The sequence below is a fragment of the Raphanus sativus genome, chromosome 3, assembly GCF_000801105.2.
Source record: "Raphanus sativus cultivar WK10039 chromosome 3, ASM80110v3, whole genome shotgun sequence".
NCBI lineage: Eukaryota > Viridiplantae > Streptophyta > Magnoliopsida > Brassicales > Brassicaceae > Raphanus > Raphanus sativus.
This window is the reverse complement of record NC_079513.1, coordinates 23,053,032-23,079,755: the sequence shown is the minus strand read 5'-3', so window position 1 is coordinate 23,079,755 and position 26,724 is coordinate 23,053,032. Positions and strand designations below refer to the sequence as shown.

The window sequence follows — 26,724 nt, the reverse complement described above, 5'->3', positions numbered from 1 at the left end:
TTTAGCAGTGGACTTATTTTTATTAGTTGGTACGTGGTAATAATGTGGTCCTTGTAAATGGTGCAGAGGCGGTGGTGGTAGAGGAGGAGGTGGCTATGGTGGTGGAGATAGAAGAAGAGATAACTATGGCTCAGGACCAGACAGAAACCATCATGGGGGAAACCGGTCTCGTCCATATTGAGAGAAAGAGATAGAATCAATGAATCAATCAGTTATGGGTTATAAGAGTTTGTGTGTGTGTAAGGGGGGAAATGTTATTATATGAATCAATCATATAATGGAGAGATACCAAACAAAACAAAAGAGGTAGGTTTTTTGTTCACTTTGACCTTGAACCTTATTTTCCTTGCCTTTCTATGTACTGTTTCTTTGGGGATCCTATTATTTATGCATATGCGTCGTTCGTTTTTTCACAATGTGAATTTTGTTTTTTGTTTTTTTAATAGAAGGAAGTGGATAGTTAACTCCAAAATTCTTTGCAAATTGGTGGGTAAGGGTCATGATGATTTCAGGTGAGTGCATTAAATCTTTTTTTTTACTTCTTTACAAGCACAAATCACTTTGATGTTTCTCTTTCTGAATCTTCTTTTTGACTCTGTTCAACACAAACAAACTATGTTTCATCTTGTAAATTTATCACTCTTTTTTTAGCAACATATGTTACGTGAGAAACCAGCTACACTTGTGTCTAGAGCCTTAAGTATGCAGTTGTGAAATTTAGTGCTAACTAGGTCGGTTAAGACCCTTTTGGCTATAGCTAGTTGATGATTTAGAACAGGAGTGGCGTTTTTAGGGCAATACAAAATTACAAATAGTTCATTATGATACAATTTGGATCTTAGAGGCTAAGAGAAAGGAGTGTCTGTAAAGTGTTAGATGTGCCTTGATAGTTGATACGATAGTTGCCAATTGGAAATCTTGTTGAGATCCAATATTCTTTGGAATGATAATGGATTTCGTAATTTTCTTGATCATTTCCACTGAGAATCCTGCTTCTGAACGGTGTATTTTCACCGGATCAATCTCTCCGTCTACCACATTTTCTTTTGGTTAAAGTCTCTCCGTCCACCACTTGGCGCTGTTACATTCTCCCGCGAGTCCAACATTGGATGTGATATAGAGGCCTGGTGGACGCTTGTAAGAATCAGTACAAATTTACAGCCTTCAAACCTGTGTAAAAATCCAAATTTTTTATCATTATGTTATTATTAAGACCATACTTATTGTTTGTCCAATCACGAGCCATACTAGATTTACAAGTTAATATTCAAATGTCTGTAAGACCAAATTTGTGATTATTTTGCTTCTCACTTTCTACATAACTTCCAGACCAATTAAACTTTAGTCGTTCATTTATTATTTCTTCTTATACCTAGCTAACATCTGAAAACAATACATTGTATGAATCACATGATGTATTCCTCTTCAACTAAAAAAAAGAGAAATATTACATAAATTGTAAACCTTACCCGTTACCATCTCTTTTAATCATGCACAATGAAGCTAGGAATTAAGATGTGCATACACATAAAAGTAAGAAGAAGCCATAGAACTCAGGATGGATAGCGCCAATATATAGACAAACATTTCTAGTATCGGTGAGTCATGGCGCTATCCCTCCTGAGCTTTACAGCTACTTCTCAACTAGACCCCCTGAGATTTGCATGCATATGCATCTTCCTCTTTAGACTCCATGTGTTATATATATGTAATGTGATGTTAAAGTACTGGTCGTGGATCACGTTGCTGTATATTTATAGTATTTTATAGTCTCAAGTACCCAATAATGTACGAATCTTTCTAATATTAACCACATGTTTAATGCATTCCCATACCCACCACAAATGTTTTTTATATTATTTACCAAAAAATAGTAAGCTGAGAGAAGATATCATTCATGATTTCATGCTGGAGAGCGTTAGCATATATTATAGCACAAGATTCGTTATTATTCTTTTTCATTAAGATTACATATAATAAACGATGATTTATAGGTTCGTCTTGGACCATTACACTTCGTAGGATTATATGAAAGTACTATTTAACAATGAAATTCTTCTAGATATATAGTGTAGCGACTGCGACCGGCTCCACAATACAATAATGTTTTATACAATAGTGTTTTGGTAGCTAAGCTTTTATGTTCTCTACGGCGCATAACTCAGCACGGCAACAAATCGTCGGTTGGACCACCAGACACTGAGTATGTGGAAGAACGCAAAAGCGATGATGCATTAAATATTGGAATGTGGATGGATCTATATTTCTTTCATTTCAAAATATAACTTATGACAATAGAGTAATGTCATTTCAAAATATTATTTACGACAATAATGTTATATATACAAGAAAGGGAAAATACTCATATAATGGAGAATGAACACATCTATATCAGGAAGTGCTACTGCATAATTGAAGGAATTAAGTGATATTTTCCAGTGTTCCAAAGAAGTGACATTTTCCACATTAACCTTGCATGTTCCTTAACACTGTAAAGAAAATAGAAACAAAGCTAGGAAAGTTTGAGTTGTTCAAAAAAAAAACAAGCTAGGAAAGTTTAAATCTATACACATTTCCGTTTTTCTCAGTTTTTTCAGCATTTCATATGAAAAGAAACATACTTTAATTTACACTTTTCAAAGTCCAGATATTTTCTGACAGAAAGAATAAAAGAGAAAAGCATAAATATGTATTTGTCTTTTGAAATATCTGATAAAAAAAAAGAAATCCAAAAGAATGCACTTCAATTCGATGGATTCTCTAAATATGTTAAATATACATCATGAACGTAGATACCACAAAACAAAAGCTGTCAGAAACTACAAGAAAATAGAGTTATTGTGACGTATTTTTGAGACAAAATAGTAAACACTTAAGAAGAAAATAAAGAGTAAGCAAACACTAGAATTGTTCCCAAAATAACGCATGTCCACATCTCTTTCAGAAAGAACATCAATCTTGGATCTAGTGTCTTCTTTCTCTGTAGTGAGATCACTATCGTTTTCCTTTAGATAAAGCAAACGTGATCTGCAAGAATAGTTTACATGGTAAGATACTTCCCCAACAACAATGACCAGATTCTCCTGCCAGTCCATCTCGGGTTCTGGCCGGAGAATCCAGACACAGGCGGCCAGGTCAGCACTCGAGCCTTCTCAGCCAGACTTCCAGTGGTGTGCCGGCAGATTCACAGTAAGCAACCATTTGGAATGTTCAGAGGCGAAAATGCTATGAACTATGCATTTTCAACTTTTTTGCTTGAAGCAGTTATTATAATTCTTTTCATCAAAACCACTTGCTTCCTCCTACGACCTCTACGTCAACCACGTATCGTCTGCGAGATCATTGTTCGTATCATTAATCCTTTTACTATAAATTTTTTTTAAAGTCTTGAATTTTATTGAATATAATTTTTTTTTTAATATAATTAATAAAAGAATGGTTTTACGTTTTTTTGAAGGGTGGAATGATGGTAGGACCGTCGATGCTAGGAGGAAGCAGAAACTTCAACTACTACGTGTTCCCACCTATTTCGAACTACATATGTGCAAACTTGGGACTAATGGGCTTCTTTTACTTCTTCTTCATCACTGCAGCCAAGACCGATGTTACATCCGTTGCAAAGTCCCCAAGAAAGCACAAGTACATTGCTGCAATAGGTGTTGTAATCCCTGCGTTTTGCGTTGGGGTCACAGGGATGGCCATGCGTCACAAAATGGATAAAAACATGAGGAAGATATCGTCCATTGGAGCTATTGCGTTTGGGTTAGCTTTCAGTTCTTTCCCTGTCATCTACACCATCTTAAGAGGCATGAACCTTGTCAACTCCGAGGTGGGGAAGTTCGCCATGTCGGTGGCTCTTCTTGGAGACATGGCAGCGATCCTGGTGCTTACTTTTTTCGAAGCCATGATGCATGGTGACGGAGGAGGAGCCATGGCTATCGTTTGGTACCTTGTATCGGTTGTGATCTTCAGTGGTTTTATGCTTTTGGTTGTGAGAGGAGCTCTTGAGTGGGTGGTTGCACAAACTCCAGAGGGGAAACTCGTGGACCAAAACTATATAGTGATGATTCTCATGGGTGTTCTTGTCGCTTGTTTCCTCACGGACATGCTTGGTTTGTCTATAGGCGTGGGACCCATTTGGCTAGGGTTGGTTGTCCCTCACGGTCCACCTCTAGGTTCCACGTTGGCTATTAGGAGCGAGACTTTCATTCATGAGTTCCTGATGCCTTTCTCCTTTGGTTTGGTGGGTTTGAACACTAATGTTTACTTACTTACCAACGATATTTGGGACCAAGAGCTCTCTCCCCTCGTCTACATGGTCATCGTTGGATTCATCACTAAGTTCATCGCCGTCGTTGCTGCTGCTGTCTTCTTTAAAGTCCCTACTAGAGACAGTCTCACTCTCGGTCTCATGATGAACTTGAGAGGCCAGATTGATATGTTACTCTACTTGCATTGGATAGACAAACGTATCGTCGGTTTAGCCGGTTTCACTGTTTTGGTTTTGCAAACGCTTGTGATTACCGGTATATCAACGCCTCTTATCAGCTTCCTTTACGATCCAAACCGTCCTTACAGGATCGTCAAGCACCGCACCATCCAGCACACTCCACCGTCAACCGAGATGGGTTTGGTTCTCGCCGTGTCTGACTACGAAGCATTGCCCGGTTTAATCACGTTCCTTGACCTAGCTTACCCCACCACAAGTAGCCCTTTTGCTATATACGCTATCCAGTTAGTGGAACTCATGGGACGAGCTTCACCGGTTTTTATAGAAGAGAAAGACGTTGAGGAGGAGGAGGAAGAAGAGCATCATGAACGTATCCGAAGCAGACGTGTTGACAAGGTGCAAAGCGCCTTTAGGTTGTACCAAGAGAATAGAGATGAATGCGTAACGCTTCACGCCTACACTGCTCATGCTCCAAAGCGTCTAATGTACCAAGACATTTGCGAGCTAGCGTTGACCAAGAAAACAGCTTTCATTCTCTTGCCTTATCAGAAAGAGCGTCTCGACGATGCTGCACCTACAGAGCTACGTAGCTCCGGGATGTTGTCCGTGAACGCGGATGTCTTGGCGCACACGCCATGCTCGGTTTGTATTTACTACGACAAGGGACGGCTTAGAAACGCGGTGTTTCGGTCCTTGGATGACCAGCAACGTTCAAATTCTTTGAGCCGTGTGAGACAAGAAACGTACCGTTTTGTTGTTCTGTTCCTAGGAGGGGCTGATAACAGAGAAGCTCTCCATCTAGCCGATAGGATGACTGTGAACCCGGACATAACCTTGACGGTGATCAGGTTTTTAGCGTTCAACCACGAAGGAGAGGACGAGAAGGAGAAGAAGCTGGACGATGGGGTGGTGACGTGGTTTTGGGTCAAGAACGAAGGTAAAGATAGGGTTAGTTACAAGGAGGTTGTGGTCAAGAACGGTGCGGAGACTTTAGCTGCGATTCAAGCGATGAACGTCAACGACTACGATCTGTGGATAACGGGGAAGAGAGAAGGAATCAATCCGAAGATTTTAGAAGGGCTTTCGGAGTGGAGCGAGAACCACCAGCTTGGAGTGATAGGAGAAACTGTGGCTGGGAGTATATTTGCGTCGGATGGTTCGGTGTTAGTGGTGCAGCAACAGGTGAGGAACCGTAAGGGTGGTGACGCTTTCTTGAATGGCAAGTTTGATTATAAGAGTTTAGTGTCTTCTTGGTCGTGTTATAGATGATTTGTTTAGAAAGTTTTTATACTTGGTTAGGTTTCTTTTTATTTTCACTAAACCTTAGTTGTGAAAGGTGGTTAGATGAAGTGAAAAAGCTTTAGGGTTTATTTATTAATCAAAAACTATTTTTTTATACAATGAGTTTTGCGAAATATTTAAGGAAACAAAAACGAATATAATTAAATACTAACAATTACCAAAGCACTTGTATTGATTACAACTACTTTTTAGCTGTCTTGTTGACGGCAGACTCAACAAGTGCTACATACACATAAACTCTACGTCATTATCAAATGGCTTATAATCAAACCAAGAACATGATATTAGCGATAGAAACATTCTAAGTGCATAATCTTGAGACAAAAGTTTAATAAAGAGACTAAAAAAATCACAATCAAACCAAATGATCAGTCTTAAAGCCATACCAGCCTTTAGAACCTATTGGATTTTACATAAACATACCCAGGCCATGGTTTCGGAGTTGGAACCACTGGAAGAACTTCGAACTGAGACAAACTACAGCGCCTTGAGTATGTCATGAGTCGTTCCAAGACACCAGGCTTGTGTTTCTCTCCAGTAGACTCATGATTCAAACGTAGCACGAGTTTCTTGAGTGTCTTCGACTTCTTCATAAAGTATCTAGCCAATCTCAGTTCAGTAGCAATCTCCGTGACCGGGCTTTCCATTTCAACTGATTCAAGGGACGACACCAAACAACGAGGCAGCGGCACAGTGGAGAGTCTACTACTCCTTGCATACGGAGAATCAATAACCAATTCCTGCAAAAACACAAATCAGACAGAATTCAATAAAAACCAGGACTAATCTCAGAACTTGAAAGGTTTATTAAGGCAAAATTGTTTACCAAGATCAAGTGTTTCAGATTGGGGCAGCTCTCAAGAACGGTTGGCAATAGATTAGAGGATGAGTTTAAGCACATAGTGGCACGCAAACGAGTCAAGTCATGAAGTTTGGGGATTGGGTAAATATATATAAACTGTAAGCAAAGAGAAGAGCACAAACAAAATGAGATTAATAAAAGAAAAACAAAACACTATAATTGGATTGTCATGAGTTTATTATATTACCTCCAGAGTTTTCCATGATAAGGTCATATCTTTAACACATGAAAGATTCTTGACAAGATTGCAGATGATCTTTGTTTCCGACAAGTAATCACTCATCAGGTCAAACTCGACACCAATATCAACCTTGAAAGACTCAGCCACACTGATTATCTTAAAGCTCTTGAAATGGTAGTAATCCATGAGACTCAGACACTCAAGCTTCGGGGTGTCGATCACAACCGAACATCCACGAACGTAAAAAGGCTCCACAACCGAACGTCCACGAGCGCACAAAGGCTCCACTCGTCTTAAAGCGAAGCTCTTTAGCGAGAGCGACCGGACACGTAACGCTACCACAGAATCATATTTACTGAGGCATATTTTCAAAACTTCTAGGACAGGAGAGCAGGAGATGAGAGCCTCTGCGGCCGCGTCGCTAGGGAGAATGACGTCTTCCAAGAACATGATCTTGAGACAGGGCAAGGAGAGAGACACGAACTCGTTCAGGCAAACAAAATGGAGCTTTAAGCATACCAACGCCTCGCACGCGGAAAGAGTTAACCGGATGTAAAGAATGATACCATGTCCAAACTTATTCTCGACTTGGAAACGTTCAAGCTTCCGCATATCCAACACTCTACCGAGACACGGCACGTAGAGAGAAACATCGCTGTTAGAGGCATCATGGTCGATGCTTAACTTGAAGTCACGCAAGTAGGACTTGCCTTGGAAAGCAAGAAACTCGTGGATGAAATCCGTACAGACCTGGTCGTTTGTGAAATCATAGGTGTCTAGTTCTAACCTAGGAACCCATTTCCAGAGATGTCTCCATCTAGAGGACAAGACACTTGTCCAAACAGCTTGCTCAGTGGTGAGAAAGCTGAGTATGTGACATAACAACGGTTCGGGTAATAAGCTTATCCTATCTTCTCCTCTGATAACAACTCCTTCTCCCGATCTAGACGAGAGACCTAACCTGATACGATTATTACAAAAATCGAACATGCATAGAAGGTTGAGTGATGATTGATGGCAGAACTGAGCGCAACGATAAGATTGAGCGAGTAAGTAAGGAAGGAGAGAAGATCAGATCAGAGAGGAGCCTTACCGCTTTCGGTACTTAATAAAGAGCTTCATTGAAGCTTTCTTTTTTCTGATGTCTTGATTTGATCCAAGTAATATTTTCCCTCAAATTTTAGCTAGGGTTTGTGAACGTTGCCGTCGTCTTCTTCTTTGTTATTTAGGGTCTAGTTTTTTTTTCTCTAAAAAACAATAAATTAGTGAAATGAGTCTAATTAGGTCTGGGCATTTTACCCGGACCCGAAGATCCGACCCGAAACCGACCCGAAAAAACTCAGTCCGGGTAGGAACTGATCCGATCAAACTACCCTATCGGGTCTTGTTGTAAAGGACCCGTGGGTCTTGGACCCAACCCGACCCTAACCCGGAACCCGATGGGTACCCGAATTAATAATGTAAATTAAATAAAATGTATTGAAGGAGAGTCGAAGACGGGTTATTTGTCTACAGATCAAAGGGGTCAACCATTAGGAGACAACCAATTATTGTTTTATCTTACATAGTTTAGTATATACACACATTTTAATATAATAAAAACAAAAATTTTAAATAAAATGTCAAATATTTTCGGATATATTAATATTTTTACATGTTTTTTTTGTATTTTTAGGTATTTTTTAGGTCGTATCCGAACCAAACCCGACCCGAATCCGATCCAGAACCAAACCGATAAATTCTAGTTAACCGAATGGATCCAACTATCTAAGACCCGACCCGATCCGGACTCGGTATGACCCGAACCGACCTGTAACCGAAAATTTAAAATGACCCTGTCGGCTCCTAAACTCCTAGACCCGAAATATCCGGATCCGAAAGGACCCGACCCGAACCCGACCCGACGATACGAATACCCAGGCCTAAGTCTTATGGCTTTTTTCCCTTGTTTTTAAAATCCAAATACCCGGTCATTAGACTCATTTCACTAATTTATATTTTGCGAGGGAAAGAAAAAAATAAACATTTGAGAGCATAATCTTTGGAATAGTCGCCTCATGTTTCTCACCACGAACTCGGTAATTTAAATATTTATTCATATTTTATTTTATACGTGTATTTGATTTATCTCTTATTAATTTACATGGAATAACATGATCTACCTAATTCATATTATTTATATAAATTTCTACGTTCTTTCATATATTAGTGTTCTTTGTGATGATGTAGTTTTATGTGGGTTTATGTATTATAATCTCAGTTTATATTCTTACTAATATTTTCTTAAAATTTCAGACTAAAATCTTCTTAAAATAGAGTTCTTTACATCGATTTTTTTAATTTGTTTGAAAAATAATTTAAAATTTTAGTGAAATCATGTATTTTGAATTGTAAACTGAATCAAAATATATGAAATATCATATCTTTTAAGTCTTGTAAAATTGATGTCAACTTATACAACCAATAACAACTCTTTATATATATTTTTTTTCTCTTGTCTTTAAATATGACTAGCTTCGTGATTATTATAGCTTAAGTTCTACTTTGTTATATGTTCTTTTTATTTAATCCATTAGATAATTTGGTTCACTGACTTTTGATTCTCTTCATTAGATAAATTTTGGTTTATAAAATTTGAAGATGAAATGTCATATTTGAATTGAACTATATTTTCACATAAAAGAAAATTCAAACTCCTTCAAAATATTTCGAATCAAATTGATTATAAAATTCTATCAAACATGATAACACAAGATTTGAGATATTTATTTAAATCTTTAATTGAATAACAATGAATTTTAAATTTTCTAAAGATAAAAATATAAATATAAGAACCAATAACATTAGAGTCTAAAATCACTTATTAAGGATACTTTAAATACAGTTACCAATAACGTGATACTTTAAAGCTACTTAATTTTTTTTATTATATTATAAAATTTAGAGATTTAGATTCATTATCCAATAACAATTTCAAAATAATATTTTTTAATCAAATCTAGATTCTTCCAAAAGAAAAAATAGTTTTTTTATTAAACATGATATTTTATTGTATAGAATTGTTGAATTCAAAAATTTCAAATGTAATTTAATTCATATGTGTATTTATTTATATTTTTTAATTTACATGGAATAAAATTATGTATCTAATTCACTTCTCAAATGATAAATGATAGTATACATTTTTATAAATTATTAAAGCACAAGCCCAATGGGCCTTTATAGAATCTGAATAAAACTATCTGTCAGACCAGACCCAAAAGAGTCACCGTATTCAATTCCCCACGAATACGCCGCAGCTGCGCTTCCACCGTCGCCGGTAATCTGCATCTTCTCTGCGGAATGGAGGAAGAAATGGCGAATCGTCGAGTATCGAGTCGGACTCGTAAGGTTGCTTCGAAGATGGCGGCGGCTCTTACAAGCAACGACAATCGAACGCAGGTGCGTTTTTTGATTTCGTAAAGAAAAAGAAAAAAAAACTTCAGTTGTCTTTCTAATGGTTAATTTATAGGCTGCTATTGCACGGCTGGAAGCTTTGGAGAACGATAATGGAGCTGTGGAGGTGGTTGATTTGAACGATGATGAAGAAACCTCTCTTGACGAAGACGATGATCTCGGTAAATTATCTTAGTTTTCTGTCTCTGTGATCTGTAGTTCATGTTTTGGTTTGTTGCAGGTTACGTGCAGAAGAAGCAATACAAGGGATCAAAGCGTAAAACTCGACAAGCGAAAGCATTGGAGGCTCGTAAAGCTCCCAAGTCCTTCACTGAGCTCTTGCAGGAGGTAATGTAATTAACTCTTTGTTATCGTTTCTGCAGCTAAGCTAAGCTAATATGGTTCTCTTTCAGACAAATTTGGAATCTTCACCGTCGCATTTGCCGAGTTACTTGAAAGCGGCCGTGGGACCTCCGAGTTCGTCTTCTCGTCGCCATTTCTGTTCAGTCTGTGGGTACATTGCAGGATATAATTGCTGCTTATGTGGGATGCGTTTTTGTTGTATCCGTTGTCAAAACATTCACAAGGATACTCGTTGTCAGAAGTTTGTTGCATAGTAATTGAGTAGCATTTGTGTACTAAAACATCATCATTCTCCCTGTTTGTGTCTTGAATGTGTTCTCAGTATGAAATAGCGAAAGAAAAAGTAGCCACGTTTCTGTCTAAAGTGTTCTTATGATTAAGAGAATCAAAGATGGGACATCGATTGTTTGAGTGTTTCCAGTAGCTTTCTCTTATATTCACAGAGCTGGAGAAACTCACTGAGGTCTCTCTTGACTGTTTTACGTGCTGAATCTGCTTTTTGCTCCATGTTTTCAGTGCTTCAAAGACGAAACTTCCAACCTCTGATTCTTTGCTAAATTGCTTCTCCATAAGGGCCATAACCATAACCATCTCTGATATTGCATTGCCATCCATACCACAAGACATAATTTTGATATGAATTAAGCTTGCCAAGCTCCATCAATCTAGTTTCATCAAACCGGCCGGTTTACCCACCTACCCGGTTAAAAACAATGCTAAGCTACCTACCAGTGTTAGTGAAGTCACGGAAACTTTTATATTACACGCCCATGCCACTTTCACACAACACGGCCAAGTCAAAGCTAGCGTCTGTCTTGAGGGTTACTTTCGTCATTGCACAAGTTTCTATCCATCCAGTCTTCTTCCTCCCTTCCTCTGAACTTTCTTCGTCTTCGATTCCTTGCTTCCCCCGTCGATCTCGCTCTCTGACTCTGACAACATAGAGAAAACTCTCTACTGCTTTCACACCTCATGGCGGAGAACGGCGAAGAAAAGCTACTCGCCGTAGCGCGCCACATAGCCAAGACCCTAGGCCACAACGAATCCATGGCCGACGACATCTTACAGATCTTCTCCACCTTCGACGGCAGATTCTCCCGCGAGAAGCTCTCCGAGGATCACCAACCCGGAGACGACGGATCATCCGGAGTCGCCTCACTCGAGCGAGCTCTCAACTCCCTAGACTCCCAGATCTCCCGCTTCATCGCCTCCGATCAGCCAATCTGGTCCGATCCCGCCGACTCCGCCGCCTTCCTCGACTCCATCGACGAGCTCGTCAACCTCACAAGAGACTGGAGCCACGCCTCCTCCGAGAAACCTATCGGCACGCTCCTCTCACGCGCCGACGACATGATGCAGCAGGCCATGTTCCGCGTCGAGGAGGAGTTCAGATCCCTCATGGATCACGGCGCCGAGTCCTTCCCTGTTAACCACCGTTTCGACTCCGAAGAGGAAGAAGACGAAGAAGAAGAAGAAGAAGTAGACTACGACGATACTACTCAGATCCCCGTGGCACAGCCCCTCACCGACTACGACCTCATCATCGACGCCCTCTCCTCCGCCACGATCAACGACCTCCACGAGATGGCCAAGCGTATGCTCGCTGCTGGATTCGGGAAAGCCTGCTCGCACGTCTACAGCGCCTCAAGGAGAGAGTTTCTCGAAGAGAGCGTGTCGAGGCTAGGCCTTCAGAAGCAGCTCAGCATCGAGGACGTTCACAAGATGCAGTGGCAGGAGCTCGAGGACGAGATCGACCGTTGGATCAAAGCAGCCAACGTCGCGCTACGTATCCTCTTCCCGAGCGAGCGGCGTCTCTGCGACCGCGTCTTCTTCGGATTCTCCTCCGCCGCAGATCTCTCCTTCATGGAGGTCTGCCGCGGCTCCACGATCCAGCTCCTGAACTTCGCGGACGCCGTTGCGATCGGGAGCCGTTCGCCTGAGAGGCTGTTTAAGGTGCTCGACGTGTTCGAGACGATGAGGGATCTGATGCCGGAGTTTGAGTCTGTGTTCTCTGATCAGTTCTGCTTGGTGCTTAGGAACGAGGCTGTGACGATTTGGAAACGGTTGGGGGAGGCGGTTAGAGGTATATTCATGGAGCTTGAGAATCTGATCAGGAGAGATCCGGCGAAAGCCGCTGTTCCCGGGGGTGGGCTCCACCCGATCACTCGGTATGTGATGAACTACCTCCGCGCGGCGTGCAGGTCGAGACAGACGTTGGAGCAAGTGTTTGAGGAAAGCAACGGTGTGCCGTCGAAAGACTCGACTCTGTTGACTGTGCAGATGTCTTGGATCATGGAGCTTTTGGAGAGTAACCTGGAAGTGAAGTCCAAAGTGTATAAAGATCCGGCGTTGAGCTATGTGTTTCTGATGAACAATGGGAGATACATTGTGCAGAAAGTGAGAGACGGTGAGCTTGGGGTGCTGTTAGGAGAGGATTGGATTCGGAAACACAACGCTAAAGTGAAACAGTACCATGTGAGTTATCAGAGAAGCTCGTGGAATAAAATGGTTGGGTTGCTGAAGGTGGACAGCGCGGCGGCGGGGATGAACGGGTTAGGGAAAGCGATGAAGGAGAAGCTGAAAGAGTTTAATACGCAGTTTGAGGAGGTTTGTAAAGCTCACTCGACGTGGGTGGTGTTTGACGAGCAGATGAGAGAGGAGCTAAGAATCTCACTGGCTAAGCTGCTGTTGCCGCCGTATGGGAACTTCATTGGAAGGTTTCAGAACCTTGGAGATATAGGGAAAAACGCAGATAGGTACATTAAGTATGGTGTTGAGGATATAGAGGCGCGTGTTAACGAGCTGTTCAAAGGGACAACGACCGCAAGAAAGTGAAGGTACGTATGACACAGAGAGCTCCCACTTGTAAGATGTTTGTAAGCGAACCACATTGCTTGTGGCCAGTAGAGAGAGTCTTGCAGGTTGATTTGTAAAATGTATCGTTTTGAACAGCTCTATGTTAGTGTTTGTGTTATGTTGTATTGTATTAAAAAGAAGAAGTGGTCGAAGCGTATGACGTGAATCACGATGCTCCCTTGGTCATTTATAAGGGTTTAGAGTTGAAATCGAAGAGCATAGTTTTTAGTGAATGTTGAGCGATATAAAGGCCTTTGAGCTTAAATTCTTACATCTGCTGAGTGGAGGTGGGGGGCATATTTCCAGCTGGAACCGAACAAATGATCTTCGTTTCTCCTTGAGATCTTCATCTACATAAGTTTCATAACTTAGTAAAGTTGTAAAAACCAGTCGGAAACCAATTTGAACCATCTGAATAGAGTGAGTATGAGTCTTTTAATAGGCTGACTCACAAGTAACTGATCAAACCAGGTTTGCATCTCTTCATTTAATTATTTTAGTTTGGGATCTCTCATGCTGCTTTGACATCTAAGGGAAAATATAAAAAGCAAAATTATATGTGTCCCTCTTCATCTAGTTCTTTGTTTTTTATCATAACTTTCAAGACTATCTTCCTATCTCTTCTGACCGCTTCTGATTATAGTGTTCTCATTTCATTGATAGTATGTGTCTCTCTTCATTCTTGTCACAATTATGAGTGTGTGCCTCAGATATGTATATATTAATAGTTGTTATGAGTATGTTACAACTCTTCATCAATCTTTTTTTTGACGAAACTCTTCATCAATTTATCACTATAGACGGGAGCTACAAAGATAAAGAGAAATCAGTGGCAAATGTAAATGAATCAACACATGCAATGTTAAAGACGCAAGATAGTGAAGACTCGAGATGGTGCAGGCTTTATGATTGTAGCATGAACTTTTAGATTTTTTGTTCTTAAAACTATTTGGATTTTGTTAACTTTATGTATGGCTTTGTTAGAAATTTTATTGTTGTTAGAAATTTGATTGTTTATAAATTTCAATGCATTTTGTTTGTCAACGATTTCAATGCAAATTTAAAATATATTTTAGCTTACGTAGAAATAAATATAGTTAAAACTTAAAACTAAGACTAAGTATAAGATTATATCAAATAAAAATATTTGAGTTAGTTTTTATTAAACTCATCTAAAATTACGACTAAAAGATGTAGATGACGTTAACAAAGCAAACAAACAATTTCTAATTAATCTAGATGAACCAGTATAATTAAAAATGATCAATTTAGAACATCATCCATATGAATTATCTAGATAGATGATAGATCACATGAATATATTATTTAGATGAACTATCTAAATAGATTATTTGGATGGAAATATCATATAAACAAACAAACAACTTCAAAATCATTAGTTTTGTTAACTATGGTCTCGTCATTGATAAGAAGGGAATAAATGCAAATATATTTTTAACTTATGTCATAAATCTATATGAGATTGTTTGCGCAATACATGCACCAAAGACATCAATTATTTTTGGTTAAAATGATATCACAAAAGCGCTGATTGCACATTGGTCTAAAGTATTAATTAGAACTAAGTTTTTATCAATCTGAAAATTATCTTTCATCTTTCCAATTTTTATTGTTTTTATAGTTTTTTCGAGAAGATCTTAATTGATAGTTGAGCTTGTCGAACATATTTGATTAGTTTCCAACAGTGATCACAATAGTGACGCTTATAAAAATGATGAAGAGTACAAACTTGATTACTTTTATGTTCTATTAGTGATTAGTTTAAGAACACCCGTAGGAAGTATTTAAGAACATTGATGCTTAGAAAAACGATGAAGAGTACAAACTTGATTATTTTTATGTTCGAATGGTGACTAGTTTAAGAATACCAATAAGAATTATTTGATTTAGAATATTACTAATGAATAAAATCATATATAAAAGAAGATATGTATAAAATATTAATTTTGATATAATCTCATATAAATCAATCTGAAACTTAATTCAAAAGAATAGTAAATTTCGATTATGATGGCTATGTTAAATTTTGCTGTCTGTTTCTATCAACAAATTTTAGAATTTTTTTTGTTTAATTATTTTATATCAATCTTAATATTTGAGATATATCCATTGATAGTTTTACGCAAAATTCTTTAAAGTAATTAATAGACATTTTCAGTTTTATATTTTAAGTAAGAAGTTAAGATATAGCAAAGAAAAAATTATCTTTGATTTTGGATCTACATTAACAATTTGTATGAAAAACGTTTCCACTTTCAATGTATCTATCTTATAAAAACAGATTCACATTTGAAATTAACCTTGGTTATACATGGGATATTAAAGACACTGAAAATTAAAATGATGTTAGTATGTTATTAATGCTAATTTTGTTATTTGGTTCTAGATCATAAAACATGAAACTTTTTAATAATTTTAAAGAAAATAATTAAAAATATTCTTTAATTTTTTCATAAGATTCCATTTTAATAAAATATTTTAGTAGCTATTATATATGTAGTATTATATTTTTTGATGTTTACTTATAATTAATTGATTTATTATAATAAATTAGTAATTTCAACTAAATTTATATAAAGAAAATTAAAAATCTACGATATGTTAAATCTATGATATGTTAAATATACATTTCCTAAAAGGAATTAACTCATTAAATAAATAATAATTATGTTACCTTTAATTTTCCTATAAGGAATTAACTCATTAAATAAATAATAATAATAGGAATTATTAAATAATTAATAATAGCCATCACGAAGTTATGCGGATGGCTGATTTTATATGTTTGTGCCTACCTTCATTCATTCAATATTTGCTAGATTTGGTTCTCCTAAGCATATAATAGGTTTTAAGATAAGATTTCTCACGCAGCCATGTGGTGAGCACAAAGCGAACTATTCTTTCGCCTTTTACTAAAGAATACCGTGTGCTCTCCACTCTTAAGTGGCATACGCCTATTTTTGGAGGGTTTCCACTCTACAGTGGAACCCAAAAAAAAAAGATTTCTCTAGCTTTAGCCTCTCACATGGCTTTTGGACGAGTTGATTCCACCTAAGAATTAAATAAATTCCAAACTAATAAGCTTTAGTCATACCACACCAACTGTAGAGCAGGGAGTCTATAACGAGTTGCTAGTGTGCCTCAAGCTAGCTCTACAGGCTAAATAGAAGATATCCTCTCTGCTTCTGTTCAAGGTAGCAACATCTCATTCTCGTTGTTCTACCTACCGGCATAACCATGTGATGCATATTCCATGATCATGTGATACTATGCGACCATCACTTTGATCCTTCTCTATCTTCTCTTAAGCTTCTTCTCGTCTCAGCTCAAGTGCCAGTCACGTTCTAGTCATGTTCAATGTACGTGATTCTATCATCATCGTTGTAACTGCTTCATTTGCAGGAGTAATGTCGGTTATGAAACAGACGTTAATTCCCTATAGGACAATCGAATTCACGCATGATTATTCGACAAGAAACTAAAAACTTCGATGAAAACAGAACAAAACTAAAGAACATGTGATATTTGAAGTTTTTGTTGAATTCTTGAAACAGAGAAAATAACACGAGTTCCAAAACAAAAAATAACCAAAGCGAAGTCTACGAAAACGTAAAACGTCTAAAAGGACATAATAAAAGAGCTGGAAAAAATGACAAAAATCAAGCAGCCTGTTGACCAGCAAGCCTCTTCTTGGCTTCCTCAATGATGGTAAGCTTAATACCTTTACCCTTGGGAAGAGACACCCACGGCTTTGTCCCTTTGCCAAGGGTGAACACATTACCCAACCTCGTCGCAAACTCATGTCCCGTCGAGTCCTGGATGTGGATCGTCTCGAAGCTTCCCTTATGCTTCTCACGGTTCTTAATCACACCAACACGCCCTCTGTTTCTCCCTCCGGTAACCATCACAACGTTGCCGACATCAAACTTGATGAACTCAACAATCTTGTTCTCCTCAAGATCGAGCTTGATGGTGTCGTTGGGCTTGATGAGCGGGTCAGGGTAACGGATGGTGCGACCGTCGTAGGTGTTGAGGTAAGGAATGCCCTTTCGTCCCAACTGGATAGTTCGGACCTTGCAAAGCTTAAACTGTACAGATATAAAAACAAATCAACCATTACTACTCTAAATGATGATAACAAGAGAGAGAAGAGGAGGGAGAGATGTAAACCTTAGCTTCCTCATCCCTGATGGAGTGGAGACGGAAACGACCCTTGGTGTCATAGAGAAGACGGAAGTTCTCGTTAGTCTTGGGGATAGAGACAACATCCATGAAACCAGCAGGGTAGGTCTTGTCGGTCCTGACTTTGCCGTCAACCTGGATATGCCTCTGCATCAAGATGGAGATGACTTCACGGTAGGTAAGAGCATACTTCAACCTGTTCCTGATGATAAGAACGAGGGGAAGGCACTCTCTAGACTTGTGTGGTCCAGAAGATGGCTTGGGGGCCTGTGAGTGGAACCAATACGTGCATTTGTCATTCACACATAAACAAAGGGAATCATATAATAGAGAGAGAAGAAGAAGAATGACATACAAAAGCACCGCCAAGTTTGTCAAGCATCCAATGCTTAGGGGCATTCAGCCTCTTCAGATGCTTCTTTAAACCTCTCGCCTGCGTAATAATCGAAAGAAAACATATATGTTAAGAGAGCGAAACAAATGCATTGCATCATCATGAGCTAGAGCAGCTAACACATCTGAGATCTAATGTAGGTCAGATCTAAGGACAGTCACTGTGATGTACTTTGGGAAATTTACGAAATGAATACAACTAATGTGAAGCTAAGTTAAAGATCTAACGCAAACCTTGCAGTATCGAGTTATGAAACCATCTAGATGTACGCTAATCACTAAATTAACAGCATACAGAGAGAGATAGATAGAGAGGAAGACGAACCATGTTTGGAGTTTGCGAGTGTTGTAGCTCTGATCCAGGAGAGACGGTGAAGTTTGTGAGAGGAAACGAGTAAAACCCTAACTGTATTTAAATACCCTCTCTTCGTTATTTTAGGGTACTTTGGGCTTCTAAAGCTTGGCCCATTTTTCTAGACCCATTTGTTTATTACATTATTTGATTTTGTTAGGCCTTTTAACTGGTCCATTTATCCATCAGTTTGATGGAAGAAATTACAATTACATTTGATTTTTCTTCTTTTTTTTTTAACAACTACACTTGATTTTTTAGTTAATCTTGACCAAAATTGAGCAGTCTTGACCAAAATTGAGACAATCCAAATGCGTGCACCCCAAGCCTCAATAAACTATTAACTTCACAGTATAAAGCCAAGGAAGATAGAGAGGTAAGTTTCTCTATATATATACTATTACACTTTTTCATTATCTTCCACATGGATAACGAATCATTCCAAGAAACAAAATTCTCTGTATATCAATGTGACCTTCATTCCTCCGAGTGTTAAAAAGAGTTAAAAGCAAAACTCACAATACTAATGTCACAAAAACATATGCAAAGCTCTCCTTTGTTGAATATCAGCAAGGAGATTGACACAAGGGGCAGACTTTCTTATGAGATGTGAGGAACCACTTGTCTAAACATGCTTTGTGAAATTTGTATTTGCATGTAGCGCAAGCCCGCCTTGGAAGGCTGTGATTCACTGGGTGGATCACACTGTAACATATCGGGCAGTCCTCTACTCCTTCATATTCCTTGTCCGAGTTCCGCTTCCATATTTTTATAGCTTCCGCCAGAGCCCCGTTCTGCACCCAGTCGAAAAGAATACATTTCACTTAAAAATGTTGAAATGGTAATCATGCAGGATATAACAAGTGATCAACATGGCTCATCAAGTACAGTACCTGATTACGAACAAACATTAGCATAGACATTAACCACTTCCTCTGCTTCGCGTCGCTTATTCCAATACTTTTTGTCCAATTGACATCAACAGGCTTCAGTGGGTAAGAAACTGGAAGACGGATCACCAGATCCATCCCGGTTTCATCCTTTGTATATGTACCTACTACTTCATTTGCTGATTTACTAATGCTCACTGAAAAGCTCTCATCATTAAAGTCTGCCTTCCTTATCTGCAACGGAATATTTGCCAATGCATTAGCGGAACTTCACTGCAACTCTAAGAGATTCAAAAAAAAAAAGGTATCATTACACATTACTTGAGACAGTTCGTTTTTAATTAAAGAAGGGCTGCACCACGTTCTTGTAAACGCTTCAATCAAAGATGATGCAGACCGATCACGCATTCCGCTAAACCATTCTCTAACGTAAGCTGGAAGGACGCGTAGCATCAGACCATATATCGCTCCAGCAAGCGAGGCCATGTTTTCGGTTTCAATAGGCCAAAGTGACTTCACCGTTAACAGTGACGAACCCGTTGTAATCGCACAAGTTGCTGCAGATGCGACCACAGATAATTCAGATGGAATATCTCCATCTTTTTTCTTCAAGCTCTGTGCCATGTATTCTTCTAGAGGAATGTGCTGGAATAGACTATCTAATATCAAAGGATTTGCAGTTCTCTGGATATGCTGCACCAGTCTCTCTCGCCCTTGTGTTAGTGAAGGTAAAGAGCTAACATGCGAGAGCAACAAAGACCATACCAGGAATGTTTGCACCTGCCATTACAAGTGGTTATTACAGTAAATGATTTGTCCGAAAAGGGAGAACAAACAAAAGAAAGCTTTTGAAAGTAAATTTTTACCCTGTCTGGAGCAGTTAAATCTGTATCAAGGAGATCATAATTTAACTTCTCAACCATACAGGATATTTCGTCTCTTAGCCGTAGCTTTTCTTCAGATGGCAAGCCATCGTTGCTGGAGTCCTGATCGCTGAGAGACTCATCACTGGGTGACGCATTCCCATCAGCAACTATGGCCAGCCTGGATATAGATTCGGTAGACAAAACGATGTATGCAGCACGTTGCAACGAATGGATTGGTTTGGAGGAGAACATTATTGCATACATAGAGCTTATGGCTCCTTTGCTTAGACCCCAAAATTCCACTGCTCTGACAGCTCTATCCCTTGCACGTGGAGAAGAGACGACTACAAGCTGAGCCACCAACTCCCAGAACTGCAAATGATCAACTCGAAATGAAGCAACAAGAGACGCTGCCTCTGGGGAATATGAAGCAGCGATAGCCTCAGCAAGACCGGTGCAGAAGAAAAGACGAAGAACACCTTCAAGTATCCGATCTTTAGCTAGGTCCCATAATTCATTTGCCAAGGAATACAAATAGTCTTCACTTCCAACCGATATATCTTTTACTAATTTAAGCACGGAAAATGCTGAGAGAGCATTCTTAGCATTGTCTAAAGATGCATCCGAAATAGAAACAATATGACCAAGTCCCTCGAGAGTATCAATCTCCTTCTCCATGGAAGAAACACCACTAATGAAGTCATTGACGTTCTCAGAAGTTTCCTCCATCACAACTACTGCAGACTGAATCATTCGCCTCAAATTAGAAAAGACAAAATCCCAATCTTCCTCATTGAAATCGTTTCCGCAATAGCTAACTACGACCATTATTAGTCTTGCCAGCAGAATTTGGACACCTGGAAGTTGGGTAACTACGCTTGATGCACCAGGAACTTGCCTTTGTTTGCGAAACAAGTCAAGCAGGAGTGTTCTTTCTTCATTGCTCACATGCCTCTGTAATGCCTTATCTTCTTCAGCCTTTTCATTTACGGGATAGCAAGATAAAACAAGCTGAAACCAATCCTGCATATCTGATTAAACACAACGAAAGAACAATAAGCTACGCATGAAAAGCAAAAGCTAAAGAAAGGGAATGTCCATCTAATGCCAACTATAACCACTTCTCAGGTCCCTAAAAACCTGATGTAAGGACCTGACAAGTGGAGCCTCAAAATTATCGCTAAGTTGATCTTGTTTCATAAGTAAATACTTGCTTTACAAATACGTTCAGCCTAATCCTTTACTTACGGTTAAGCAATGTACAGAAAATAACAATGAGATCGAAAGGAAGGACCAAAAGAAAATTAATGAAAATTAAATGGGGCCTCACCTTCCCCACTTTGCCAGAGGACCAGAGGAGGAAACGACAAAGACCTCTCCAGCCAACCTCCAAGGAAAGCTTCCAGTGGCAGCACAGTATCACCGTAAACACTAGATTTGGTTTTTGTACGTAATGGTGAAATTATTACGCTCATAATGAAAGGAATGATTCTCAAACAGTTTTTGCTCGGCTCTTCCCCGATGAAGAGTTTATCTGTGACCATTTTGAAAACAGCCATGGCTTCTTCTTCTCTCCAAAGGTCCTCCTTAAACAGAGTGAAAATCAAAGACACCAGAGCCCTCAAAAATGGTTCTTTGACGTCCTCTATCTGGTTATTCAATTCAACCCACATGTTCCCGGAACTGTCTCTCTCATCCTCTCCATGCACAAGAGCACCATTGAGTAGAATGTCAAAAATGGAGTTTAATAAGCTCCCATAAGCTGGTTCACTCTTACAGAATGAGACGAGGGCTGGCAGGAAGGAAGTTTGAACACTACCCCCTGGCCACTCCCACGTGCAGAGTATTTCTGCGGAAAGCCAAGCTTGCGGGGATAACCCATTATCTTTGTGGCCAACAACAAATCGCTGAATCCCCATATTAGTGATCAGGCTGTCAATGAAAAAAACATATCTTTGACTCTTGGATGTCCTCAAATCGCACAAGTGAGCAGGAATATCATGTGTATAAATGCTAGCTGACGAGCTGGGGCTGGTCCACATAGGCCAAACATCATTCTCACGCAGAAGCAGCCCACAGATAATTTCTTCATCAGTTTGATTCAATGAAAGATATTTCAACACCTCGGGCATCCATGAAGCACACAGTAATGTAAGCTGACAAGGTTGCAGATCATCCTCAAGTTGGACAACTGACCTTATGGATTGAACCAAAATATTTGCTGAACTCTTTCTGACATCATAGTTTATAGATTTCCAGAACTGATTATTCATCCTAGAGCAAACAGCATGAACAAAACTACCCACTAGATTCCGATCCTTTCTCTTCTCTTTCAGCTCATATAGAGTATTGTCCACTAGTGATGATATTCTACTCTCCAAGTCAATGATTAAGAGAGAGGACAAAATAGTTGAAAATAGAGTGGCTTCCTGATTCAGAGCCTTTAAACTGAACACACTACCATCAATAACTTCTGCTGCAAACTTAGTTACCGCGATCACATCGACAGGACTGCTCAAATCAAACTCTATATCAACAGCCTCAACGATAAGAGAGGAACATGTATCACTAACTGAACATAATGGTGACTGTTTGATAAAAGATAGCAGCTTTTCAAGGATCCCTCTATATATCAAGACCAACGAGCTTCTTGACACAAAAGAAATACTGCTGTCTTCCGTTGAACCACCCAGAACTGAACTGCATACACAAATATAGAGTAAGTACTGAGAGCAATCAGTCTCAAGATTTGGCTGGAAAATGTGAATGCAAAATCTTGGATCGATTGTGAGCTTGAATTAAAATGATATTAATATTAGCTTTAGTTGATACTGTTTTATAGATAGACTTACCACAAGAACTGAGCAGCAGACGTTGTAGTTACTGAGGAGGAACGGACAAGAGCTATAGCAGTAGATTCTATGAGCTCATGATGCCAATGGTCTGGCTTAGAGCCTATTCTTTGACTCAACTCCAGCCCAGAACTTCTTTTTGTAATTTCATCCCTTGCCTTCTCTAAAAGCAATTCCATAGAAGCCAGCTTATCGAACCCCTGATGTTGTTGATCAAATACATAAGAAATTACAGCACTCCACTGCTGAGTGAAACAGTCATCATCAAGCAATGAAAACAGGAGATCTTGTTTTGCAGCTTTAACAGCAGTCGAAGAGTCATATCCATCCATACACCAAGGAATAAAAAATTCTTGGAAAACTTTAATAAACTTTTCTGGGCTCATATCCCTCCCTTCTTCAAGAGAGAGAAGGGTAGAAGTCTCTATATCACAAATCAGTACCGGAACTATCTTTCTCGGTCCAAATATTGATAGTGAAACAGACAAAAGCTTCAAACCATCTACCAATTCCTGAGAACAGAAATACAACCACATGAGTTAATTAAGTAAAAACATCATATGGCTTAACATGACATAATCGGGTAATACAACATAGACAGTAACTTACAGATTATTTTATCCATGGAAAAGCCTTGGACAGCAGTGGCCCCATAAATTGATCCAAAGGCCAACTCTCACCTTCCAGACTTGAGTGTCTCTCCAGTAACAAAAGAAAATCAATCATTTTTCTCATGCCGGTAACTGTCTCTGTATCTCCCTGCTGAAGCATATTCAAGAAGCTCTCTTGAACAGATTTACAGAAAAAGGACAACAGGTTTTGTTCGAGCAAATTAATTCCTGAAAGAATTTCTAAGATGCAGCTTCCCAGCTCTTGCAGAAACTTAACTGAACTGCTCATGCTCAGCGTTTCAGATGGCTTCCTCTGAATATGTGGAGTACTGTCCTTGGATAGTTCAAAGAAGTATGCCCATAGATTCTTCACAAGGACTTTATCAATTAGATCAACTTGGAGATCGTGAATGGAACTGGGGCCATCGCAATACCTTGAAGCATTGCGTAATCCCCAGAGGAAACATTCAGTGGTTGCACGGAGAAGTGATAACTGATCCGCGCTTGAAGAATCACACATACTCCTCCCAGCTAGTAAGTTATTGAAAAAATTCACAAAGAACTTATCAGCTTCGAGAGATTGGGTTGGCATAACTTCCAGGAACAGTATCAATGCAGGGTAAGAAACCTGTGGGGATCCAAAGCACCCGTTCCTAAGAAACTGCCATAAGTGATTTAGAACTGACTTATGAACATTTAAGTAGGCCCAACTCTGAGGAAATTTTCTAGAGAACAGCAAGACAGCCTCCCACATTGATGAGTGGCAAATTGGAATAGTTTCTCGAAAAACACCAAGCAAAGCTGGTGCAAGACATCTTACGTCGCTTTCATTAAAGACTTCAGGAACATTTTTAATGAAGCTGCTCAATAAAGAATAAGTTGCTGATCGGATACTAGGGCTTTCGGATTTTAGAAAGTTCAGAAAGCATTTATGGGAAGAGAACAACTTTCCAGCAGAGGAGGTTGCTACTCTCCTAGCCTTCGAGGCAAGTTTCGATTCGGCATTGACACTTGCAGAGCCAGCTTTATCGGGTTCGTGGAGCAATATATCTATAAGTGTAGCCAACGCCCTCAGAGATGAAGATATCATCTGAAAATAAAGCAAAATAAGACATTGGAAAGAAATCGATAGAAGGAAAAGTTGTGCCTTAAGTAAAGATTCCCCCAGATGAAGTACCTGCTGGTACATTTCTTCTAATTCATCCGAAGCAAGTGCTTTATCAGATAAATTTTGAGGTGTAAGTTTCAGATTTTCCTCCAGATAAGCAAAAATCTCAGCTGAACACAGACTCAAGACGTCTAACCTCTTCTCCTGGGCAGGGAAAGCTGCCTGTTTTAAAAATTATGCAGCTAAATGAAAATCTGAAAACGGATTCTATAAAAAAGGTGCAAGTTGACCAGAACTAAATTGTTACTGGTCTAATAAGACCAAAAGAGAGTTAACAGAAAGAGTGACATCAAAACACAAAATTTTAAGAAGAAAAAAAGTCTGGAGAAACTTCAGAAACTAGGTGCCAACCTGCAAAGACGACTTCGCTGCTTGCGAAACTTCAGAAACCAAATCAAACTGTGAAAACCACCAGGGGCCCATTATAGACTTAAGATGGGGTGCTAAATCTCTCCTGAGTAACATGTAAGAAAATAAGAGTTAATGCAGAATACCACTTATCCAGGGAGAAAGCATAAAATACTAAAAGAGAAGTATCCAATGCATGCATGCTGAGACAATATCAAGACAGATTCCCTATATGACACACTCAACATAGTCAAGCTTCTGCAGCACTGAGCAACAAAAAAATTCATTCCAAGAAAAAATCATGTATCCATTCGATATAATAGATGTCAGGAAAACCTCAAAGCTTAACCATATCACTCACGACATAAGTAGACTACCTAACATCCAAGCGTATGATACTAAAAGAAAAAATTAAATGACAACACTGCATAATGAATGAGGGTAAGAAAAAGAGGTATGCATAAGAAAGCTGAGAACCAAAGTACAAACCCGACACCAGTAACAACATCAGTCATGACGTCATGCGTAGCTCGCCGGACATCTCTACTGTAGTCCAGTATCAACTTCTTGTACTCAAACGTCTAGACAAGTAAGACAATAGAAGTCAATGAACAACCACATGCACTGCAACGTGAAGGAAGGACAGTGATCAACATTCTGCAAAAAGTCCCAAGTATTTTGAGAAAGAAACATACCCATTGTGGGATTAATGGCAAAAGTTCTTTCCCTTTCTTCTTCTTAACCAGTTCTGACAGGGAAGTAAGAGCTTTTATCTTTGTTGTAGGGTCCTTCCTTGAGAGACGTTGCAAGTGTTGGGCCATCTCACTATCCAAATCCTACACAATCCATCAACAAAGATGAGAGCAAGTAGGTAGAATCAAACAAAGAGGCACAAAGCATACCAAGAAGGGAGCAGGGTCTTCCTTTGACAGAGAAGCTTCGAATCTAGAGCTGCCCACGTAGCCGCCAAAACCTACGGCGGCGGCTGCAGAACCAGACGGCAACAGAGAAGCTGCCAAGCTGTTCACAAAACTCAATTAGTCAATTCAAGTACAGAACCAATGAAGCATAGACTCGAAAATGTAGGGCGTGGAAGAGATTGGAGGATAATGTAACCTGCTGCTGGAAGGACGAGCCTTGCTCCTTGCGGCATCTCCTTTGGGTCTACCCATCTCGTTGTACTCTGTACGGGGGAGGTCTGCGTCTTGAGAGGAATAACGGGGAGAGCGAGAGAGAGAGAGAGAGAGAGATGGATTTGATAGGTGTAGCAGAGAAGTAATTAGGTGGAATTCAAGGATCGGAGAGAGAAGGCGTTGGCGGTACGGTCGTCGCCGTCGCGGGAAGAGACGAAGAGAGTTTGTCGAGTCGAGCGTGTGCCGTGGTTTGTTTTGGGTTGTGAGTTAGGCCCAGTTATTTACGGCCCATCTTATACTTATAAACCATAAGGGAAAAATGGAAACTTCACATTGCCTTTTAACAAGTTCCATAATTTCCAATTTATGGAAATTAGCATCATTATTTAAGAAAAAAAATTACCTCTTGAAAATCTTGATATGATGGCTAGGGATATTAATTATAATATAGTTTTGCAT

The 26,724-nt window shown here is 39.3% G+C and overlaps 5 protein-coding genes, 1 non-coding gene and 1 pseudogene across 6 annotated transcripts; 4 read left to right on the top strand and 3 right to left on the bottom strand.

Moving 5' to 3' along the window:
- The first annotated feature begins 3,044 nt into the window (after positions 1 to 3,044).
- LOC130510106 (cation/H(+) antiporter 24-like) lies at positions 3,045 to 5,719 on the top strand. The gene is made up of 2 exons (XM_057006452.1): positions 3,045 to 3,344; positions 3,458 to 5,719. The coding sequence occupies exons 1-2, from the start codon at positions 3,045 to 3,047 to the stop codon at positions 5,717 to 5,719; spliced, it is 2,562 nt and encodes an 853-aa protein (XP_056862432.1).
- Positions 5,720 to 5,962: 243 nt separating this feature from the next.
- LOC130509269 (F-box/FBD/LRR-repeat protein At5g18770-like) lies at positions 5,963 to 8,027 on the bottom strand. The gene is made up of 4 exons (XM_057005052.1): positions 7,889 to 8,027; positions 6,802 to 7,756; positions 6,579 to 6,710; positions 5,963 to 6,492 (listed from the first exon to the last, which is right to left on the bottom strand). Exons 1-4 carry the CDS (start codon positions 7,915 to 7,917, stop codon positions 6,145 to 6,147), a joined length of 1,464 nt encoding a protein of 487 aa, XP_056861032.1. The 5' UTR covers positions 7,918 to 8,027; the 3' UTR covers positions 5,963 to 6,144.
- A 2,026-nt stretch (positions 8,028 to 10,053) lies between these two features.
- LOC108844954 (SWR1 complex subunit 6) lies at positions 10,054 to 11,007 on the top strand. Its single transcript, XM_018618240.2, has 4 exons — positions 10,054 to 10,236; positions 10,307 to 10,412; positions 10,472 to 10,578; positions 10,644 to 11,007. The coding sequence occupies exons 1-4, from the start codon at positions 10,138 to 10,140 to the stop codon at positions 10,845 to 10,847; spliced, it is 516 nt and encodes a 171-aa protein (XP_018473742.1). The 5' UTR covers positions 10,054 to 10,137; the 3' UTR covers positions 10,848 to 11,007.
- Positions 11,008 to 11,381: 374 nt separating this feature from the next.
- LOC108847624 (exocyst complex component EXO70B1) lies at positions 11,382 to 13,615 on the top strand. The gene has a single exon (XM_018620914.2). It carries the CDS (start codon positions 11,566 to 11,568, stop codon positions 13,426 to 13,428), a length of 1,863 nt encoding a protein of 620 aa, XP_018476416.2. The 5' UTR covers positions 11,382 to 11,565; the 3' UTR covers positions 13,429 to 13,615.
- A 2,723-nt stretch (positions 13,616 to 16,338) lies between these two features.
- On the top strand, positions 16,339 to 16,458 carry LOC130510335 (U5 spliceosomal RNA). Its single transcript, XR_008944008.1, has one exon. It is a non-coding gene; the product is annotated as a U5 spliceosomal RNA (small nuclear RNA).
- Positions 16,459 to 16,992: 534 nt separating this feature from the next.
- Positions 16,993 to 18,434, bottom strand: LOC130509291 (40S ribosomal protein S4-2-like). Its single transcript, XM_057005092.1, has 4 exons — positions 18,371 to 18,434; positions 18,008 to 18,085; positions 17,641 to 17,919; positions 16,993 to 17,558 (listed from the first exon to the last, which is right to left on the bottom strand). Exons 1-4 carry the CDS (start codon positions 18,371 to 18,373, stop codon positions 17,130 to 17,132), a joined length of 789 nt encoding a protein of 262 aa, XP_056861072.1. The 5' UTR covers positions 18,374 to 18,434; the 3' UTR covers positions 16,993 to 17,129.
- A 334-nt stretch (positions 18,435 to 18,768) lies between these two features.
- Positions 18,769 to 26,510, bottom strand: LOC108844937 (E3 ubiquitin-protein ligase listerin-like; annotated as a pseudogene).
- Between the last annotated feature and the right edge of the window lie 214 nt (positions 26,511 to 26,724).

What these genes read in the sequence shown, in the direction of transcription:
- LOC130510106 (XM_057006452.1), top strand. Translation starts at nt 3,045, where the DNA reads ATGGTAAGATACTTCCCCAACAACAATGACCAGATTCTCCTGCCAGTC. An exon ending in GTATCGTCTGCGAGATCATT is followed by an intron (nt 3,345 to 3,457) that starts GTTCGTATCATT and finishes GTTTTTTTGAAG; the next exon opens with GGTGGAATGATGGTAGGACC.
- LOC130509269 (XM_057005052.1), bottom strand. Translation starts at nt 7,917, where the DNA reads ATGAAGCTCTTTATTAAGTACCGAAAGCG. An exon ending in TTTATTAAGTACCGAAAGCG is followed by an intron (nt 7,757 to 7,888) that starts GTAAGGCTCCTC and finishes TAATCGTATCAG; the next exon opens with GTTAGGTCTCTCGTCTAGAT. An exon ending in TATCATGGAAAACTCTGGAG is followed by an intron (nt 6,711 to 6,801) that starts GTAATATAATAA and finishes CTTTGCTTACAG; the next exon opens with TTTATATATATTTACCCAAT.
- LOC108844954 (XM_018618240.2), top strand. Translation starts at nt 10,138, where the DNA reads ATGGAGGAAGAAATGGCGAATCGTCGAGTATCGAGTCGGACTCGTAAG. An exon ending in GCAACGACAATCGAACGCAG is followed by an intron (nt 10,237 to 10,306) that starts GTGCGTTTTTTG and finishes GTTAATTTATAG; the next exon opens with GCTGCTATTGCACGGCTGGA. An exon ending in TGACGAAGACGATGATCTCG is followed by an intron (nt 10,413 to 10,471) that starts GTAAATTATCTT and finishes GGTTTGTTGCAG; the next exon opens with GTTACGTGCAGAAGAAGCAA.
- LOC108847624 (XM_018620914.2), top strand. Translation starts at nt 11,566, where the DNA reads ATGGCGGAGAACGGCGAAGAAAAGCTACTCGCCGTAGCGCGCCACATA.
- LOC130509291 (XM_057005092.1), bottom strand. An exon ending in ACAAACTTGGCGGTGCTTTT is followed by an intron (nt 17,920 to 18,007) that starts GTATGTCATTCT and finishes TTCCACTCACAG; the next exon opens with GCCCCCAAGCCATCTTCTGG. An exon ending in TCAGGGATGAGGAAGCTAAG is followed by an intron (nt 17,559 to 17,640) that starts GTTTACATCTCT and finishes ATATCTGTACAG; the next exon opens with TTTAAGCTTTGCAAGGTCCG.